This window comes from Olea europaea, unplaced genomic scaffold (assembly GCF_002742605.1).
Source record: "Olea europaea var. sylvestris unplaced genomic scaffold, O_europaea_v1 scaffold231, whole genome shotgun sequence".
In the NCBI taxonomy this organism is placed as follows: domain Eukaryota; kingdom Viridiplantae; phylum Streptophyta; class Magnoliopsida; order Lamiales; family Oleaceae; genus Olea; species Olea europaea.
Genome location: NW_019241194.1, coordinates 142,132 through 163,666, shown reverse-complemented (window position 1 = coordinate 163,666; position 21,535 = coordinate 142,132). Strand labels below are relative to the sequence as shown.

The following is a 21,535-nucleotide window of genomic DNA, read 5'->3' as shown; positions in this document are numbered from 1 at the left end:
ACATTCCATGTTTAAGTGGCCATCGACCTCAGTTCAATAAATAAGAACGCATTGGTCAATTGAGTTGGTGATGATTACCATTAGTTATACATAGAATTGCTTCTAAAGCCCCGTTTGACTGCGAAGGAGGAAAAGAAAAAGGAATTCCACCTAAATTGAAAAACAAAAAACCACCACACCCATAAAAATTCGTTTTCCATGGAATTGGCCAAATACGTGCTTTAAATGATTGCACATAAAAATTTGAATTCCATTTCCTCATGCGAATCAAACAGTCAAAGTGAAAATTATTTTCCTTGAATGTGACATTTCCATGGAAAATGTTGCAATCAAACAGGGCCTAATATCAAATCCCAACTATTTTCTCTTGATGGATACACACGTTCTTCCTTATCAATCATGTTTTTGCATGAATATGCAGGAATCTTTTTGCATCATAAATATTACACCCTTAGAACTGGAAATAGTCGTGAGAACGTCCATATTTCACATATCCTTCGTAACACCTTCTTACCACTATATTTTGTAACCTTTTACATCAATGAATAACACGCTTTATGTAAAACATGAAATATCCACACCAAACCCATTTCACCAGCATAAGGTGAGGTAAGCAGGGCAGAGAGTAACAATTGAAAGAAACAGGAAAGGCGCTGATGGGATACACATTAGAGTTCACGGTAGATTTTTTCAGCATTCTATTGATCAACTGTCAGTACAGGTACAGGCACAGGCTCCGCCACTGGAGGAATACAGTCCACCTTGTAACGCAGAACCTGTCTCAAACCAAAGCCACACATCAGATTTAAAAAAAAAAAAACATAATTGATCCAATCCAATATTTAAATTTAATTAGTAAATCAATCTATGAGGATCTATTTCCAAAGCTGATGCAAGAATGATAAGTCCGTATGTCCATTAGCAGGTACATCTCAAAACAAAATATTTTACAATGCCAAAATCACTTCAAAACATGTTTAGGGAATATGACACCTTGGCTTAAGACGAAGGTGGTTGTAAACAACGTTAGGTGCTCGAGAAATGACTAACTTCCCCAACATTTTCCATGTTGGTGTGCTGTGTCAGTGTAATACTTCTGAAAATGGAAGCTACCAAAAACGGGTACAGATGCCTATGAAAGCTTCTAAAAGGAGACGAGGTAGGTGAAAATGCAACCAAACCAATTCCTGACAAGCTAAAACTTCTTATGTAATAAACAATAACTGACAAAGTTGAAAAACCTACGCTGGCACGATTTCAACCTACAGAAACCTGCATATACTCTACACAAGAACAAAACACTGCAAATTGCAATGTCGTTAGAATTCATTCTCTTTGATTTCTTATCTTTCATTATATCGAAAAGTACAGAACATTACACTCCTAACATGAAATAATTGGGGATACATGGAATAATCAATACATGCGTAAAAGCAATGCTATAGCTTTATGATAAACATGAGATAACATGAACAACGATTGGTCATCAAATTTTGAATAATGTGGGAAACACAAAAAGAGACCGTAAAGGATTTTTTTTTATGATGGTAAGACTAGCAACACGTGAAGCATGAAACTATTCATCATGAAGAACCAGTCACAGTTTTGCGTAAAAGTTGAACCACGCTGAAGATAAGAAACCCTAATAATATGCTTTCAACTCTTCCTGGGGATTACTCACAAGTTTTTTTGACTGTAATCAGGGACGAATCCAGGAGTCGAATTCAGCTAGGGCGGACCGCGAGTGTTGAAAGCTTACTATCGACGGCCAACGTCCATGATAGCCAGATTTTTTATTAATATTTAATTAAATATATTCAAAAAATCGTATGGATTAGAACTAGAAGAACTAGATATGCCACTAGAACTAGAACTAAGTACGAACTTTTATTTTGAATGAAAAAATTGTTCCATAATTTTCAAAATGCCTGAATTTATTTTTCCATTAAATAAGCAATATATATATTAACAAAATGTCAATATTCAATTTACAATTAAAGTTAACTAAACAAGCATTATTATATTAACATTATGTGCTTATATCAATTTTATGCGCTTATATGATTCTACTTTTCGCAATTGATTTTTTTGTGAACAAAAAGTGGAATCCTTCATTAATTAAATAAGTTTTGTCGAAATATTTCTTATGACTAAGGCCAATTTTCCTACAAATTCATCCATCATTAATTGACCGAAGTTTCAAATCAATTGATTAGAGGGGAAAAAAATAAAAAGAAAATCAAGAAGAGTGACAAAGCACCGGATAAAATGTTTCTACTTGCATTAAACCCATACAATTGAACATATATTATTTTGTTACATTATATGCTAAAAATCATTAAATGTCACGACGGTAAACTGGTCAATATGTTTAAGGAAGGTAGTAGGTTCAAATCAAATTTCTTGTATTTGTTTTGGTAAAAATTATTCAAGAATGACAAGGCTAACTAGTTGAGCTACTAAAGATATTTGTCAATAATATGAATTAGCAAATATATAATCTAAAAATTTTATCTATTTTGAGCAAAAAAAAATAAAATTCCTTCCCGACGAATCCAGCTAGGGCGGCCGCCCTAGCTCGCCACCCATTAAATCCGCCCGACTGTAATGCCAAACAAAATATGCATGAAGCCATATATGAGGCTAAGCAGGATGCTAAACATCACAACGAACCATTTAAAGACTTTTTGAAAGAAAAGTAAATCACAGTGAACAGAACAGATCCCAATAACGCGGTTTCAAGTCTTCCAGGAATTTCTTGAATTGCATTGAATTAAGTGCCTTGAATATGAGAAATATGGAAGAACATGAAAAATTATGGAACTGAGGATAATTTTAGGGGTGGATAATGATTTTACGAAAGCAGAAAATAATGACATTGACAAGGGAGCCAAGTTGAGCCAGTGTTAAGAGATCAAAAGATCTAATGATTCGGCTACTATGAATAAGAACAAAGAAAATTATGGGAACTGAATAGCAACATAGATATATTTATTAAATTTTTAGGTTTCTGCAAAGGATCTCTATCATTTTAGAGGATATATATTACTTTGGGTGTTAGCACAGAATAGGAGTTCACTGTATAGATATAGTCGTACCCATTAACAAATTTCCAGAGATGATTTCATAATCTGTGTGTAAATTGTATCTGGGTGGAACCCCACAGATATTTCTTAAAAATATTCCTTGCCCCAAAATACTATGATTCAAATGTAATTCTGATTTCAATCTGACTATAAGTTATTCTTCACCAGCAATAACTCGCCAACTCAGAAGAGGCTATTCAACAATCCAAATATGCAACTATCACAATCCCAACTATCACAATCCACTGAATATTAATCCCCTTAAGAGTTAAGAGATAAGACTTAATTTAAATTCATCTACTTACCTTCCTAAAAAAGGTTGAATACGAATTGTCCCAGATGAGTTTGTAGTTTCCTGACACGCATGTGCAGAAGTTACCCTGCAAGAAACATAATAAAATAAGAAGTCAGTAGTCAAGAAATCCCATCTGTATTGTAAAGAATCGAAGAAAATAAATAACTCACTTGGTCAGATTCATAACGCCGGTAAGGTAAGATCAGCTGTGGATAATGCAACACAATAACTCAATCGTGAACATAAAAACCAAAAACAGAGGTCAGAATGCTTAAACAAAAAAAATCCTCTTCCTTTTTCATTTTTGTTTCCTTGAGAAGAGGCTGCTGTAGAATGCAAGCGTGAATGGTTTATAATGTAATATGGCAAAAATTTAGGAGCACAAACTTCAAGAGCTTACTGTTTTTTTTCCAGAAGGCTCTGTGCACTCCACGCTGAATCCAATATCCTGCTAGAATATAAATTTTAAAAGGAAATTTATACTATGAATCTGCTTAATCATGAAGATCTATTGACGTACAAATGCAGGTAAAACAAGAATGATCATATATTTGTGATTGCCATTGAATGTCAAGTTTTGTAACTACCAATAATATTGCTGCGATGTACTCTACAAGAAATATAGAAAGATATACAAGGATCAAGCAACAGATTAAAAGTCGCTAGAACATTATATGCTATTTCTTATCAACAAATCGTCATATTTTGAATCCTAAAGAAATCAAAACACCCTAGCGTTAATGCATCAAGTCATTCATAAAAGAGATTTATCTGGCATTACACGCCGCAGCAACTACACATTTGTAATCAAAAGACTGGATACAATGTGAGTTTAGTCCAGAAATTGTAAATTACTTGTGCAGAAGCAAAAATTATTGTGCACTTGACCCAAAGGACTCTGAATATGCAGGCCTCAAATACCACAAATGTTGGACTACATTCCGATTGCCTTTTTTTAACAGGTTATAGTAAATATTAGCGAGGAGCCTATATATTTGGTCGAACACAATATGAATATAAAATGTATTGCTATAAAGCTATTGTCAAAGCCTGTGGCACAGTTAACTACAGACTCACACATTGAGGTCGGATGAAGGTTTAGGGTTTGAAACCCTTCATTTAAATTTATTGAAAAAATTATAATTTTCTTACCACCTAAAATTCTTTATCTTTTGAGCATTTTATCCAAGTTATTTTATACATAAATATCTATGCACTACTTACATCTTCAAACCTTACCTGTAGTATTGAATTATAAAATGGAGATAGAAGAAGATTTAAGAAAAATACCAAATTCAATTTGCCCTGCACCAATGAGAAATCCCAAGCAATGTACGAATTTATAGACTCCACTGTCAAGGATACCTAGAAGAACAAGCATAATCATTCAAATAATGAGATAATATTACAGAGTGTAGGAGAACAGAAGATAGCCAGAAAAGCGCACACAAAATATATTTATGCTCCAACCAAACCAAATATATAAGTAGGAAAAGCAGATGTGCAATCCATTTATGCAGACATACTGACATAATTTTGCCCCCAAAAAAAAAAAATAAAATAAAATAAAATAAAATAAAATGGCAGAAGACATCAGGTCATCTCAAGGGAATAATATTTGAGAAGCTAAAAGCTGATTTCCCAAATATCTCATTTTTGTGCAAGGTATAGACTTCACTAGTAGAAGTGCTTTATTTTTTTGTTAAAAGCTCAACTGATTTGTTGACTTTAGAGAATTATTAGCTAGGTTTATTGTGATTGATTTTTTTTTTTTTGTTTTTGTTTTTCATAGGTGATCAAAATTTTATTAATTAAAAGAGATTACATGGGATGTGTACTATCACTTTAAACAAGAGGGGAACAACATGACAATAGGCAACCCTTCTACAAGATTTTTAGCCGCGGTATTAAACCAATTATACAAAGTCAAATAAAACATTTCTCTAATCTACGCTGTTGTCTTTGTTTAGTCTTCGAAACAGCGTTTGTTCATTTCTCTCCAAACACAACATGCAATGCATCCCGGAATGGGGTTCCATACAAATTTACTATTCTTATCACGAAATTTTCTCCTTCATGCCTGCAATACGTCCTCTATTCGCCTAGGCAGCATCCAAACCATAGATTGAGAAGCAAGGATATTGTTCCAAAGCCAACGAACACCATCACAATGAAAGTTTTTCCCCAAGTGGCCTCAATCTGTTCAATTGTTTCACAAAAGCAGGGTTATTTTGGATTTTGACGAAATGTGCTAACAAATCCTTAACCCAAGTGAGTTCTTAGTGGGACTTAGTTGGGTGATATCTAACATCACTCATGCAATAAAAGTGGTCAGTCAATTTGAGAACTCTCCCATGGAGTGTAATCTTTGTAGCACGGACACTTTCATTAGGATAGCGTGCCCGTATCCGACACGTGTCGATATTGACATTCCTCGGAAGCTCTACCATAAACATTTTTCATTGTTTATTAAAAAAATATATGTTTTTAATTCAAACTTATTAATAAATAACAAATAGGTACTCATATTTAAAGGATTTTAACAAAAAAAAATATAATAATAATAACAAGTGTAAAATTAAATTTATACTATATAAATGAAGACTTTTAAAGATTTTAATGAACGTGTCAATGAAGTATTGTGTCGGTATTGTTTTGAAAAATCACGTGTCGGATACGTATCGTGTCGGACACACGTGCCCGTATCGGTGCATCATAGAGTGTAATTAAGAGGTAGTTGTAAGGATTCTCATATACATACAAGTTGCATCATGAAAAGGGCTCCTATTTGAAAATTTTGACTATCTAATGGTGAAGTTTATACTGATGCAGACAGGACTAGTTCAGTTACAAATGATCCGGTTACCATATTCTCATAAGAGGGAACCTAGTCTCTTGGAGCAGCAAGAAATGAAAGATGGTTGGGAGGTCTAGTGCACAAGTTGAATACAAAGCTATGCTCCAAGAAATGAGGGGGTTCTATAGATCCAAATGCTATTAAAAGAACTACAGTTAGTTCATGGTGAAGTTTATACTGATGCAGACAGGACTAGTTCAGTTACAGATGATCCGGTTACCATATTCTCGTAAGAGGGAACCTAGTCTCTTGGAGCAGCAAGAAATGAAAGATGGTTGGGAGATCTAGTGCACAAGTTGAATACAAAGCTATGCTCCAAGAAATGAGGGGGTTCTATAGATCCAAATGCTATTAAAAGAACTACAGCCAGAACTAACTTCACCTACGTAAGTGTTCAGCGATAATAACGGTGTAAATGACTATAGTTGACAACCCATCCAATACTATTCCATTAAGCACACTGAAGTGGAAGTACTTCATCAAACAAAAAATTGAAAATTGCAGGTCTCAACCCTATTATGGACAACTCTATAATTGTTGGCAGATATTCTCACCAGAGGAGTTTCAGTTTCTGTTTTTGAAGATTTGATAGGCAAACTTGGAATGCGCAACATTAAATCACTAGTTTGAGGGGGAGTGACAGAATCTTCAGCTAATTTGATGACTTTAGAGAATTATTAGTGATGCTTTATTATAACTGACTGTTTCATTATAGTTTGATTTATTATTTCTAGTATAGAGCTTGTGTACAGATAGGAGGTACCCACTCTAATACAAGGAATCCCATGTCTGTCAATGTGCAAGTTTTGGTTGTATACGTCATGTTTAAAGGGAAGCAATTTACCGATGTCAGTTATGTGTATGCATCTTATTTTCAAGAAAAATATAGATCCCAACAGGATGTTACATAAATAGCACGCTTCTGATTTCATTTTTACACTGATGATGTCCAAATAATATCGCCCCAAAATTGTCCCCATCACAATTCTCACCTTATAGGTACAAGGTAATCTTCAAGTAGGTTCTCGTTTCTCCATGTGGTGAGGCGTAACTAGCCAAATTAAGTTTCTTTATACTTCTTATTAATTTTTCTTGTAGAAATTTTAAATATAAGTATCTATTTTTCATTTAATAATAACTTCAAGTTAGTTTATAGATGGTAGTGAAAGAAAAAGGAAAATGGTAGAGTGTTCGAGAAGTATTGATATCCGACACGTCTAATGTGTAGACACGAACATGCCACAGTAGTTGAAGTATCTGTGCAACACAGAGGAAAAGAAGGCCTGAATTTACTAAAAGAAAAGAAACTAAAATTAATTAAACTCGATTCAATGCTTGAATTCTAAACGCTATTTCCGACAAAAATTATTTGACAAGAGGCACATGTCAAAAGGAATGACCTATGCCTAAATTTGGCATCTTACCAAACATGAACAAGAAATACCTGTAGGCAAGCGTACACACACACCATGAAAACAAATTTGCAACTACTACATTCCTTTTGCACGATGTTTTACCAAGGATTTTGATATTCTACATATTTCTATTTTCCTTCTAAACTTTTGAATTGAAAGACCACTTTTTGGAACGTTGTAGTAATGAAATCATGTCACCTATAACCATGGGCTAAGCTCTGAAGATTTGTTTTCATACAAAAATTTTAGGATGAATTGGAGAGAGCCACCTTTTAGTTATCTTTCCATAATGTGTCAAACATCTATCAGCAAAACTGCTATTCATAAATGTCATTGACGCAGCATACAATAAGAGAAGTACATGTAGAAGGGAAAAGAAAAGGGAAGTGAAGAAGTGAAAGGAGGGGGATAAGAGGGAAGGAGAGGGAGAGAGAGATTGGTGAAGAAATACAATTTATTTCATAATCAAAGGTAGTGAATTACATCCTGAAAAACGATTTCAAAAGACCCTTTATATAGTATCACAACTTGGAGGAATAGTCATATCAAAGGAAACTTTACATTTACTCAAAAGGATTAGGCAAGAACAACTTCGGCATGAAATCGAAGACAGTGGACTATTTAACTTAGGTGGCAACTCTATAGATAATTCCTTATCCTCAACAATGATTGCCTCATTATCTTCCACGAGACCAGCAACTAGACTCGAGAGGTGACTGTCGGGATTGGGATAATAGACCCAGCTTATGACACGCTTAGCGAATTTGGAAGGATATATCCCATAGGTTGGCTTGACGGTAAGCTTCATCTATGGATTAAGGTGCAAGAATGTTCATGATGTATGAGTTCAGGATTAAAACCATTGTAAAACCTAGACGCTGTAATGTGGGGGCTTCATAAATATCACAACCATGCAATTTCTCTTCGAAGTGTGCTAGACATCCCCTGATAGTGGATGTACCTTGCCTACAATGCAAAAAGAACTGATCTAGCAATTGAGTTTGATGATATACAGGAGCAAATTTGTTACTTAATATCCGTTTCATTTAATTCCACAGTCACAGGACATTGACCTAGGAGATCAATGCTACACAAAATGGATGTCCGATTTCAACAGTAGTGAAAAATGGAAGATCTGATTTTCTGGTAGTTGAGTTTGTGGTGGATTATGCTCATATCAATGAGGGAAGAGTATGTTGGTGCCGACAGGTGTAATTTACAGCATGGTTTAGGGTTTGAGAAGATGAGAGGAAGTGGTGTTGGCTATGGCTATGGATATGGACTGAGTTACGGGCTATAGAAGTTGGGTCTCTGTGTGTAGCTGGGTTAAGGTTTGGGTTAAGGAATGTTAATTGGGCTACGATTAAGATATGGCTGGGTGAATATGGGTTTAAATGGGTTAGGGTTGGGGTATTTTTTTGGTTTATGAGGTAAGTGGCTAATATGGGCCTGTCATCTTATTAGGTGGATTGTTTTGTTGATATATATATGAGTTAGGAGCAGGCTGATTTGGTTTTGTAGGGATGGAACACTGGATATGGGCCTGTAAATGTGTTGGGTAGGGTTTGCAGTAAATATTGAAAGAGCAGAGCAGCAATAAGAACAGTACTACGACTATTGTTTTATAGAATTCTTTTCCTCAACTAAGAACAAAAACAACGAAAAAAATTTGTCTGCAGCTGTGCCCTTTCTTTCTGCTTGGTGTTTTGGTCAAAGGTGGTTATAGGATATTAGGTAGCTGACGGAAGGCAGTGGTGTGTGTGGATTGGAGAAACTGGTGGATGGTCAAGGTTTGTGAAACACAATGGCTAATATGTGTTGTTTAAAGAAAATGGTTTGAACTCTGATACCAAATTGATGCAAGATATAATTTTCCTCTCATATTAATACATTTTTGCCAAAACACACAGATTCAAACCAGAAATGATTATATTAAAAACGAACCTCATATGTCTGCCCTGCCGGAACACTGATTTCCTTAATATCATCGGTGGTCCTGGTTTTCAGAGAAAGTTAAGAATTTTAAAATTTATGGCAACAAAAATAACTGAGCTTCTAAAGGAATAATAATACTCTAGACCCTCTTGCACAGTTACAGGTTCAATATATGATAGCTGCAAAGGAGCTTTCTGGACACACCTCGCCTCTAATGCACCAGCATCCTCTGCCGAAATAAAAAACGGGGAATTTGCAAAAACCTCTCTGTAAAACAGACATACAAATCAATGCATGAACAATGAAATGATAAAAAAACTTGTTCCTTTCGCAGGTAGAGACTCCTCTCATAATGCTAAAACATTCTCTGTTACTATGCAATTTTTTTCTTCTTTCTATAAAATTGATTTACAAAATGAGCACTGGTGAACTGATGACCAAAGGGAGGCAGGCAGCTTATGACTTACCAGGAGAAAACCACCAAAATCACATTTAGCAGTATGCATAACTTAAAGTTCATCATTAAGAAAAATTACAAAAAATGTGATGTTATACATGACACGTGATACAGGAGTTGACAAAAAGACTGACTTTGCGCACTCATCTTCTCTTTTCTTTCTGGACTTCAGTGAGCTACAAACAGTTTTCATGCACACAATGTTGGTTCACCTCATTGATGACCTGTATCAATCAAAAAGTTCAGTATTTTCATCTTCTAATCAACTATGAGTCATATCTGCCCTCACCTAGCGAAGATATGGCAAACAAATAAAGTAGCCCCTAATGTTCGGATCTGACAATACCATACTATAATCTTTCATCTCAGGTTAGGCAAGTAATTGTTTCGAATGTTCCTTGTTCAATATCTCAGCTGCTCAAGGCTGGTCAATACATGATTTACACTCTATAACCAAAAAGCCAGGTACGTTCCATTGTCTCGAATGGACAATACCCCCCCCCCCCCCCCCCCCCTTCCCAAGTCCCAACCCCTTGAAATTCTCCCTTCGTGAGTCAACCTCTAAAGGGAAAGACATGGTTCAAGAATATTTTATAATCATCAAAGTCCCCTAAAGAACTGAGTGGCAGTCACGAGATAAAGAAAATCGTTCTTTTATCAGCACATTCCCATTTCTATTCTCATATCCCTCTAGGTGTCACAAGAGGATCTAGGTCTACTCCAGAAACACTTAGAATGAAAAAAGTTTGCAAATAGAAATATTAATTTTATACATTGATGTAACCCCTCCAGGCTTCGTTAGAAAACTTCAGCGTCCATTTATAAAAAGGGTGCATGCAAAGACAAACTGATCATAACATTTTTTGAGCATAGTGAGGAGGTAAAGTCACTAGGTGCATTTTGACCTAAACTTATAATTGCTTATAAGTCGATTAGACTCTATTTTTATTCATAAATTCTCTGTAGGAACCATAACTTTTACTTACTTTTATCCACTTCTTATCCACATATTTCATAGAACCCACCACTTATAATCAACCAAAAGCTTTGCCAAACATGCTGTTTACTAACTGTGGAACTGATACGAATTATCCCACACAAATTCAATTTTCTTCTGAGATGGAAAGTACACTGTGGAGAGCGGTCAGTCAGTAACAATTTAGCATATATTAGAAGTTTGAGAATTCCCTTGCTAAGAATTTGTGATCAAGAATCTAGCGAGCCTAAGGTATTTCTTACAAACTCAAGTTACCAAGGAGATATGCCAACAGATTTCAATAATATTCTAATGGCCTTAAAGATATGATATGCTAATGAGAAATCAAAGAAATATGATAAGTGCGTTTTACACACTTATTTAGGCCACAAAACATTTATAATTGTTGGTAGATATATTGGAATAAGGCTTAATTGTAAATAAATTATGTTTTGCAGGACATCATTGATGAATATGGTAGAGTTTAGGGGAAAAAAAAAAAAAGCAAATAGGACTACAATGAAAGAAAATCAAAATTTAGGGACCAAACTACAATAGCCAAATGATGATCCAGAAGAAGAAACGAAGATGTGAAAGAGTTGAAGACCAATTTAGCGAAAACATAAATATTGAAAGAAGAAGTGAGAAAAGAGGTCAAGAAATGAGAAAACGAAGTTCGGGGACCAAAACTCAAAGAATGAAATTTTACTTGAACTATGCTATAGCATAGTTATTTTCACCATGCGATCGCATGACATGCTTCAGGGAAGTCCAGGGTTGAATTTCATTAAACTATGCTATAGCATGCGATTGTACATGCTATAGCATAGTACATTTTTGAGGAAAAATTCTGGTTTCCTTATAGAAACATGATTTGGGACTTCTTTTAAAGACCAATGACAGTCCATAAGTCATTACCACACATTAGAGAGACTAGAAGATGGCAAGAAACAAGAGGAGAGATTCCACAACATCAACATCTAATCAAGATTCATAATTTGGATGATGCCTACTCTATATAATTCTTTTTTTTTTCTTCATAACATACTAGGTTAGATTTCTTTAAGCTAGGAAAACAATGAAGTGTGTAATATGAATTTTTAATCTTTAGTTTTATATATTTGACATCAAAAACACGTTTTTGGATATTGAATGATATATATGATTATCTTTTTTCCACAATTATTGTGCACGGTAGTTGTGTGAATGTGGTGACTTATTTTATGCACTCGAAGAAAGAATATAAATTCAACATAGTGTAAATCATCATATGGTCTGATAAAGGATAGAAATATACCATTATACTCTATGTAAATCTTTCAGTGATCATAAAAATTTATGCACTCTTGCATGTTCACATCCGTCATAGAAATGTAATCGGGCCACACATGAGAGTAAGTTTAATATTACTCAAGAGAGATTGTTGAATATAATAGGAATATTGATTTTTCAAAATTCAACTGTGTTTTCAAAGTATAGAACTAAGGTTAAAATGGATTATTACATGGGAATTCGGGATATCCTAGTGTGTTTATCATTCATTAAAACACATTAACTTTCATTTAATATAATTTGCATTTAGTTAGCTAAATTCACTTATAATTGCATAAGTAACTGCTTTTAGATATAATTTTATCACAAACAAGCACATTTTATTATTCTTAATTTGGTTAAGGTTGTGATAATTAAAATCGAACTAAATCAATCTCCGTGGGAAGATGCTTGAATTCAAATTCACTTTATTGCTTGTTAACAAACCCTACACTTGTGGTAGTTTAATTCAAAAGATATTTTCGTGAACAAGATACATCAACTGATTTAACCACCAAATTGAAGTACTCACATCAAGTGTTCTCGTGTTGTTGATATAGACAAAGTGAGGTTCCAAAGATAAGTAAGAAAACTAATTTATTTTGTGCCATACAAGGTCAGATATTGTCCTTGGCATAGGATTGTTAGTCTAAATATGCAAACTCCAAACGAGGATCATATGAATGTAGAATATTGAACTGCCTCGAAGGAAAAGACCAAAAGGGCATTCTATTCTCAAAGAATGGCCCCTTGGGCATAGAAGCCTAAGCAGATGGTGACTGCATATGTTCAAACAGTGACAGAAGGTATGCTTCTGAATATTGCATGTTCATGGATGCAATTTAATAACATGGAGAAGCATAAACGAACTAGTGGTTGCAACTTGCAAGATCAAATGTAGAAGCTGATTTGCAGTACATGGCTTAAATTTGTAAGGTCCTATTGCTTAAATTTTATTCTGAACTAACTAAAAATGGAGAACATGATCCCGTTGAGCTCTATTGCGATAAACATTAGCATAGATCACAACACTGTACAACAAAATAGAACTAAGAAGGATTGATGAAGCCACATTTAACTATGTAAAAAATAGGACTGATCTGCGTATCATTTGTGCCTTCACAAAAACAACCAATTGATGTGCAACTAAAAGATTGTCAAAACAACAATTAAGGTAAACACTTGTGTATATGTTCAGCCCAGTACTCTACATTTTATAAAATAATCAATAATTCTTTTTAATCAATATCAAAGGAGAGGAAATCCTACAAAAAGAAATCCAAAGATTTTACAACATACCAACATGTCACAGATACGTAATTTCTTAGAAAAGAAAATTCTATCTCAAAAAAAAAAAAATAAATAAAATAAAATAAATAAATAGATGATGATGATGAACTCCCCTCCACTAGGGATAGGAACACATCAAAGTGATGAAGTGCATATAATCTGGCACATGAAAGGATATGATGATCTTAAACACTACTAATTAAGTTAGATATTAATCGCAGCACCAAATAAAAATCAAAACTGGAAACTAGTGTTCAATGACTAAAATGTTTTCGAGAATAACTACAAAAATCAAGAGTGGAGAAAGAAGTGGTACCCAATAAATTTGACATATCTTTCAAACTCAGAAGTATAAACATCAACTGCTTCTTCCAAGATAGATATTTGGTGCTTCTGCCTGTTAATTGGACAAATATGAAGAAAGCTCTGAGTGAAAAATGCACTAACTTCATAAGAACAGGTTGCAAATAAGCAATATTAACATTTCAGTTTGTTTTCAAGTTAATATCTGAAAGTACAAGAATCTTAACAAGGCTCACAATTTACTAGCTTCTAGACGCCCCCAGGAAAGAGAAAGAAAAAGTCGAATAGTTAGCACCATTCTGGTAAGGCTATACAAAGGTGGTCCATAACGCTGTCGTTGCTCTTCCATGGGCCTAGTGATAACATTGTTTCCAGAAGAAAATTGGCACATATTACTACATGATATCACATGATCAATTGAAACTGAAAGAATGTGCACAGAAATATATGTTCTCACTAATAAAAGAGAAAAAAAGAAAGAGCGAAAGAAAAACTAGTAATGTGACCAATTGTAAGCAATAATACCCTGCATCATCGTTTATTTGCTGAACAAAATCCAGTAGAACCTGCAACACTTACAATATTGTAAAACAAATATACAACTAATCAATTTGATGAAGCGGAAACACAAATAATATGATTGTTGGGACAAAAAAATAAGTGACCAATAGTTAAGCGTAAAGACTCAGGCGTGAAAGCAGAGGCTAAAAAGTTAAAGCCAAGAACTTGATACCACCAGGGAGATGTACATCCATTACAATGCACCATGAAGCCAATTAAGACGTACCTGTGGCACTCCAACTAAGTATTTCACCAGAGTCTTATAGACACCTGTTGCAGAACCCAGCTGAGCTAACTGTTGCCGTCTGTATGAAGAGAATTTCACTCATAATTAAGTAAATCAGTCATTAGTAGTTCCAGAGAATAGAAATATGTGAATAGAATGTCACCGTTCCATCTGTTGTTTCCATAGCAGAGCATATCGATCACGTATACTTCCACCAGAATTAATTAAAGCATCAATTACGGCCTGCTTATTCTTCTCAGAACGCTCTCTCTGTTGCCTGATCAGAGTACCCCGGAAATCTTGTGGCATATAGGTCATAACTGTAACCATATAGAGAGACCCATTTATCATACAACAACAACTTCCTTCTCTCCGCACCAAATTTAAAACTCATTGTAGACATTTAATTAATCATAAATCACCTAGCATGTCGTATGTCTTAACCTCTCAAATTTTAATAATCAAATTTCTTCACAACTACTTGTTCTCCGTGACTAAAAATCTAAAAGGCAAAAAGATAGTTACAAGTAACCAAGTAATTCCACTTAGAGCTATAGCATATCAGCTACCAATTAAGAAGAAATTACTGCAAAAATAAGCCCTTGTTTGGGCTCCATTATTTCAAAAATGTATCTCTCTTATTTTTAATCACATTCGCCAATAAAAAAATAATGCATGTAATCCCAAAATTTTTCCTTATTTTTTAACTAAATATTCTCCAAATCACTATTCCAAAATACATTTTCTCCAAAATTTATTTTTAATGGAGCCCAAACAGAGGTTAAATCTAAGTACCAAACTAATCAAAACCATAACTACTAACAATCTCCAATGGTAGAATCCATTGCTCAACTTTTGGTCTCAAGTTTTGGAGTTCGATTTTAAGCCATAATCTGAGTCCATGTTTGAAGTTATAGCTTGTAGTTTTTCTAAAACCTCAAGAAATCATCCTATAAAAAGCATTTCCCAAAAAACTGTACGACTTCTGGATATGTTTTCAAGGACTTCCACAAGAAGCTGGTTCCATGGACTTTCCAAGAAAGTAGAACATCTTCCAAGGAAGTCAAAAGTGTGTGTTCTTTTGCCTTTGTGTAAACATTAATAACCCACATCAGAAGGGACTTCTAAAAGGAGTTTTTTGCAACTCACAGTAAACGGACAACATTGAACACTTATGGGTTGGAAAGATCTATAATAGGAACTGAGTGAGAAAATGTTTAGGACTCTGAAGAAACCAAGGAAAAGAAATTTAGTGGCTATCGTGTGGGGCTGCTGAAAGGTTCCTGAAAACAATTAATCTAAAACAGTCGAAAAGAGGAATAAGAAAACCAGGCATCACATCTAGAATCCCAAGGCATCAAACCAAAGGCTAGAATTGAATCATCACACAATCCAGAAGGCTTCAAGAGCTTTTAAATTTATAAAACAAAATTCTCTCTAAATCAAAGCACCTAATTGGAGGATTTATTTTAGTATTTAAAGGAGTGGGTATTTTTCCAGAAATAGTGCTTTGCATTTGTGTTTTCTTGCAACTAAAAACTCCAAGAAATTTGAAATTTTCATTAACTTGCATAGGTCCATGTTTACTCATATTAGCATTTTTGTACATGTTGAATTCCTATCATGCCAATAGGGATACTTTCAGATAGCATGCTTATTGGTGGAAGGAGGAATAATGTCCAGACAATGACCCTTTCTTATAATAGATTGTTTTGATCCACAATGGATATGAAGATAAATATCCATTGCCGCTTGACACAACCTATGTTATATTAAATGAATTATTTCATGTCCACATATCATATTCTAATCCACCAACTTCGCATAAGGTTTCAGCTCACTAAAGAAAATTTCTGAGGTCCCTTTCTAATAGGTTAAAACCGGCCAGTTTGGGGATTATTGTCACCACTCACCAATTAATTAAATGCAAAATAATTCATGCCTAAAAACTGGCCAGTTTGAGGGTTATTGTCACCACCCACCAGTTAATTAAAAGCAAAAAGAAATTATCATTATATGAACCCGAAACTTGTCCTTCTTGCCAGAAATATCTGATTTCTTTACTGGATCTTTTAGATTTAGGAATGAAATTATTGGGTGATCAAGCCTATTCTTAGGTTGGTCGGGCGAAAAAATATTCAGTGAGGTTTAAAAAATTGCTTAAGTTTTATGCAGCTTTCCAATTAATCTACGTGCTTCTTACTTTATTTCATTCTATTTATGGATCACTGAAAATGAAGGGGTGAACATCTTTTTCTGAAAGTAGAAAGGGAAAGCAGAAAGCCATATCATTAAACGGGGTCCAGGAGTCAGGTATTTACCATAAAAAGCAATAGGTAGAGAGGATAAGTCTAGAGCTTGTGGGGGGCATGATTTAAACATAATACTTGTAATTTTTAGAACTCTTGAGGCGCTAACTTGAATTTACAGAGATCTTTTAGAGGTACATGTCAGACCACCATTAAGCCTCTGTCCCTGCAAGGATTCTTGGCCACTAGATTTAAAGGTAAATGTAAGGAATTATATCAAAATGCTCATTTTTCCAATGCCTTCATAAAACGTTCAATATCAGACGAAGGGAGTAGAATCATTGTTTTTTGTTTCAAACTCTACAAGGGAAAATATGTCTTTCAAAGACCTCTACAACATTTTTAGGTATTTCACGAAACAAAATCAAGCTTCTACAGAAAGCCACCCTCACATTGTCCTTTACAGAAAACACCTTGCAAGGTTCTTCAGAAGGGTTGTGCTACTTGTACACCGGGGTTGACACCCCTTTGTACAAATAGCATTTCCCTCTTCTGAAATGTTGCTTGTCAAGCCAGGCACTGTCTTTGTGCAATCAAAAAGGACCTCTAATCCAGATTGACCAAATATATGCTATTCTCATATAAGCATATAATTATAGGTCAATACACAAACTAATAGTCATAAAATTATGCTTTTTATACAGTAGTTTACAAAAAAGTTTAATACTATATCAATTAGTGAATCCAGAAGCAAAGCATATTATATGAGGCTAAGAGCATTGGCTAATAGGTAAAAACTTCCTATTCTGATCTCCTGGAAAATCCATAGAATTTTCAAAAACCAACCTGTGTTAAATACATGCTCAGAATTTTTGGCTTGGTAATATTCCAAAGTATTCAATGTAGATCTAAATTTCCCTTCAAGATGCCCAAGAACAGAGAGAAGTTCAGTATCTTCAAGTGTTGACTGTTGATGAAGCTGTGTTCAATTAATAAACACAAAATTTGGTCCACCGTCAGTTAAAGAAAAGAAAGAAAAGAATGTTAAGGTGCTTTGATATTGTTTCAAGAATCTTACTATCACTTAGACCACCATAAGATTTAAATTCCAAATAATGGAGAACATTTGGCCCCCATTTGGTTCATCTAAAAAAGTTTTTAAAAATATATGTCAAAATAAACAATCAATTTTAACCCCACATTCATGGAACCATAACTTTTAACCACACAGTCCATCAACCTTTACCAAAATCTAGTAAAAATATGATTTTTATCTATACCAAAAAGTGGCCTAATCTTAAGTGGTCCGCACTAATTGCATTTTTTTCATTGCTTTTGATAGGTATGAAACCATTGTATCTCTCACCACGCTGGGCCAATGAGAGACTTCCAATAGGTAGATGATTTCTTCAATTTGTTCTCGATTCCTCCACATGTTCTCATCAATTTTGTGGGGAGGCTGGCGGTCAGCTTCTTGTACCAATAAGCTTTCTCCTGAAACGGCATTGAATATAAATTAAGTAGGCTAGAAATTCATGGTTCATTCAAGACAAGGTACAATTTTTAATTATTTATTATTATTTTTACTCCAGGAATAAAGTTTAAAGATTAATTAAACAAAGCGTATGCAAGAAAATAGAAGTAATCTTAAAAATACATGAAAGCTAAGAGGATGCCTACTGTCCTCCAAAAGGGATAACTGATATCAAGCTTCACGATACATAAGGCAAACTATGAAACGCCGATCTAAAAGAAATCCCAGTAAAAGGAAAAGAGGAAAAAGGAAAGAATGAAAACCTTGTGTAGCGGGAGAATCGTGAAGCAGATCGGCAGACATGGCACGAATCTGATCGGAGAGACGGGAAACATCATCGGAGAGAGGAGGAAACTGATACTTATCGTAGTAAGAAGAAAGAAATGCCCTCGTTATGGGCATCAATCCATCGGTTGATACCATATTTTATCTTTCTCTATTTTGATGGTGGAATCTCCAGCCCCAACCTGAATTATTCTAATTCTAATCAAATACAATCGGCGGATAACTGGTTTCCAAAATTTCTATTTGGCTGGCAGGGGCAGAGAGTAATTAATACATGAGAATTTTAGAAAGCATCATTCTTTTGTTCCCAATGGGTGCTCTTTCTTTATCTTTTTCATTTATTTTCTCTTTTCTTGAATTATTATTATTAAGCTCCATTAGAATGTTAAAAAGTCGAGCCGGCTCACGAGCCGAAATTCGAAACTCAAGCTCGACTCGAGCTTTTTTCAAGTCGAGCCGAATAAAAACTCAGTCGAAAAAATAAGGCTCGGCTCGAGGTTTGGGCTCCAACTTTGTTGAGTCGGGCCGGCTCGATTTTTTTTTATTAAATAACAAGATTACGAATCTAATATTATCTTAAAAAGATTTAAAAATTGCATAATTTATACGAGTTACAAATCAAATAAAAATTACAACTTATAAATTGCATTACAAATGAAATAAAAATTGCAACTTACAACCCTCCTCCTTTTTCCGGGCTTGAGATCGGTTACATGACGTAGGCGGAGTTAAAATTGTATACGAATAAAATATTTCGTATACAATTTTTCTTGAAACAAATAAATTTAAAAATTACATATGTTTTGAAATAAATTATTTTAAAAACTTACAAAATTTTATGTTTGGATCTGCTGCAACTCTTCGACCAGTATACTGGAGTGATTTTTTCTTCCAAAAAATTGATTTTTTGATCGTTATTTCACTATTTCATCCGTCATATTTGACTTTTTCTCTCACAAGTGGACCTCATTTTTCTCATAACGGTTAAAAAATCAATTCTCAAAATCACTCACAAACAGACTCATGTTCTTGAACACGTAATTCTGCACATTCTCAATCTTTTCAAGCATATTAAAGTCTCCAATATATCTTCTTTTAGTTTTGAATGTTCGTCTGATAAAAATCGATCACCTAAACTGAATGCAGCCTCCGATGCTACCGTAGACACCGGATGTGTTAGTAGATCACGTGCAATTTTTGATACAATCGATTCTGTCTTTCATTACACCTCCACCAATTTAGAAGACTAAATTCCTATAATTCTTTTTCAGGTAACACACTGCGAACGTCCACGCATATATACCTAACTAACTCGGAGGGAATTTCAACATTTGTACCACCGACATTTATCGCTCTAGACATCGATGAACTAGAACTAAACGAGGGAACACTTGTATTGCTTTCCAAAAAATTTCATAAATTTTCTGAATTTGTTGAAATATTTCTTGAAAAATAACTTTGGGAAGTAGAACTACATTGCCTTCTTTATCAGCATAATAATTATACATTTAAGATAATGTAGATTCTATATTCATATGTGATAATTCCATATTCATGAAATTTGAAATCCCCTTTACAGTGGTTATTGTGCTATTCAAATTAAGTCGAGGGTCCATTACTGAAACTAAAATAAATAAATAGGGCAATTCTTCCCAATATTTATGAAATTTTAACTCCATAGAGCAAACTAAGTCGGAAAAAGGGCAAATTCCTGTATTTATGTAATGTTTGTGAAATGCAGAAAAAATGTTGTAAAATAAGTGAAGATGTAGGGTAATATACTCTACTACATTCCTTTGTAGTATCGAAAAAAGATTTTAAATTTTTTCACGTGAAATGCAAGAGACCATTCCCAATCTTCTAAATTATGTTAGGATTTGTATGTTTGCCTATCACTTTATCGTAATTTTCACACGAATGTAACATAAGATATATAGAATTCCATCTATATGTTATATTAGTGGCAAATGATTTTTCCTGGAAACCATACTCTGCACACAAACTGTTAAATATTTATTTTCTTGCTGGTGACACATTAATAAAATTTATTGCTTGTCTAATTTTATCTAAAGGGAAATTTATATGTTCTAATCCAATTTTTACAATTAAATTGATAATATGACATACACAACGTTGATAAAAAAATAAAGTTCCTAATGAAGGGTTAAGTTCATTAATAAATCTTTCGATAACACCTTTGTTCAGACTAGTATTATCAAAAGTAAAACTTTGAATCATATCTTGCATGCCATATTCCTGTATGATATCGTTTAAAACTATGTATATGTTAGTGGCATTATGAGGATATTGTACATATCTAAATGCAATAATCCTTTTATGTAAAAGTCACAAGCGATCAATATAATGAGCCATAGCAACAATATAACTTTTTCTATTACCACCGGTCCATAAATCAGATGTAAATGATATAACACTATTAAAAGTTTTTAGACTTTCAATAACAATTTGTTTTCTTTTGTTATATAATTTTATAGTATCTGAACGAAGAGTATTTTTACAATAAGAAGAATACCGGAGTTGGAGATTTTTCTGCATGAGCCGGGTAAAGTGTACATTTATTATTATTATTATCATCATCATCATCATCTTTGGATTTGGGCGAGCTTTGTCATAGGCCATTTTGGCCCGTGACACGAGCCAACCCGTTGTGGCTCGGCAAACCACACAGGCCTGCCCGGGCTGGGGCCAAGCCCCAAAATCCGGTTTGGCCCGAGCCTAGGCTCGCTCCATCCGA

General features: G+C 34.3%; 1 protein-coding gene across 2 annotated transcripts; it reads right to left on the bottom strand.

The window, feature by feature from the left end:
- Positions 1-341: 341 nt before the first annotated feature.
- On the bottom strand, positions 342-19,094 carry LOC111381464. 2 transcript variants are annotated; one of them, XM_023005249.1, is made up of 15 exons: positions 18,759-19,094; positions 18,328-18,455; positions 17,808-17,940; positions 14,876-15,032; positions 14,713-14,791; positions 14,451-14,491; positions 14,162-14,278; positions 13,939-14,019; positions 9,793-9,855; positions 9,598-9,649; positions 4,672-4,746; positions 3,782-3,832; positions 3,552-3,587; positions 3,392-3,466; positions 342-776 (listed from the first exon to the last, which is right to left on the bottom strand). In XM_023005249.1, the coding sequence occupies exons 1-15, from the start codon at positions 18,916-18,918 to the stop codon at positions 699-701; spliced, it is 1,326 nt and encodes a 441-aa protein (XP_022861017.1). In that variant the 5' UTR covers positions 18,919-19,094; the 3' UTR covers positions 342-698. The 2 variants fall into 2 exon arrangements, with proteins under 2 accessions (XP_022861017.1, XP_022861019.1); XM_023005251.1 differs by having other exon boundaries at positions 3,782-3,829.
- Between the last annotated feature and the right edge of the window lie 2,441 nt (positions 19,095-21,535).

Bases quoted from the DNA above. Each gene is read 5' to 3' on its own strand.
- LOC111381464 (XM_023005249.1), bottom strand. From the start codon at position 18,918: ATGGTATCAACCGATGGATTGATGCCCATAACGAGGGCATTTCTTTCT. The intron at 4,747-9,597 runs GTTCGTTTTTAA...TTGTTCTTCTAG, and splicing joins CGGCAGGGCAGACATATGAG to GTATCCTTGACAGTGGAGTC. The intron at 3,833-4,671 runs GTATTTTTCTTA...TTTATATTCTAG, and splicing joins TGCAGGGCAAATTGAATTTG to CAGGATATTGGATTCAGCGT.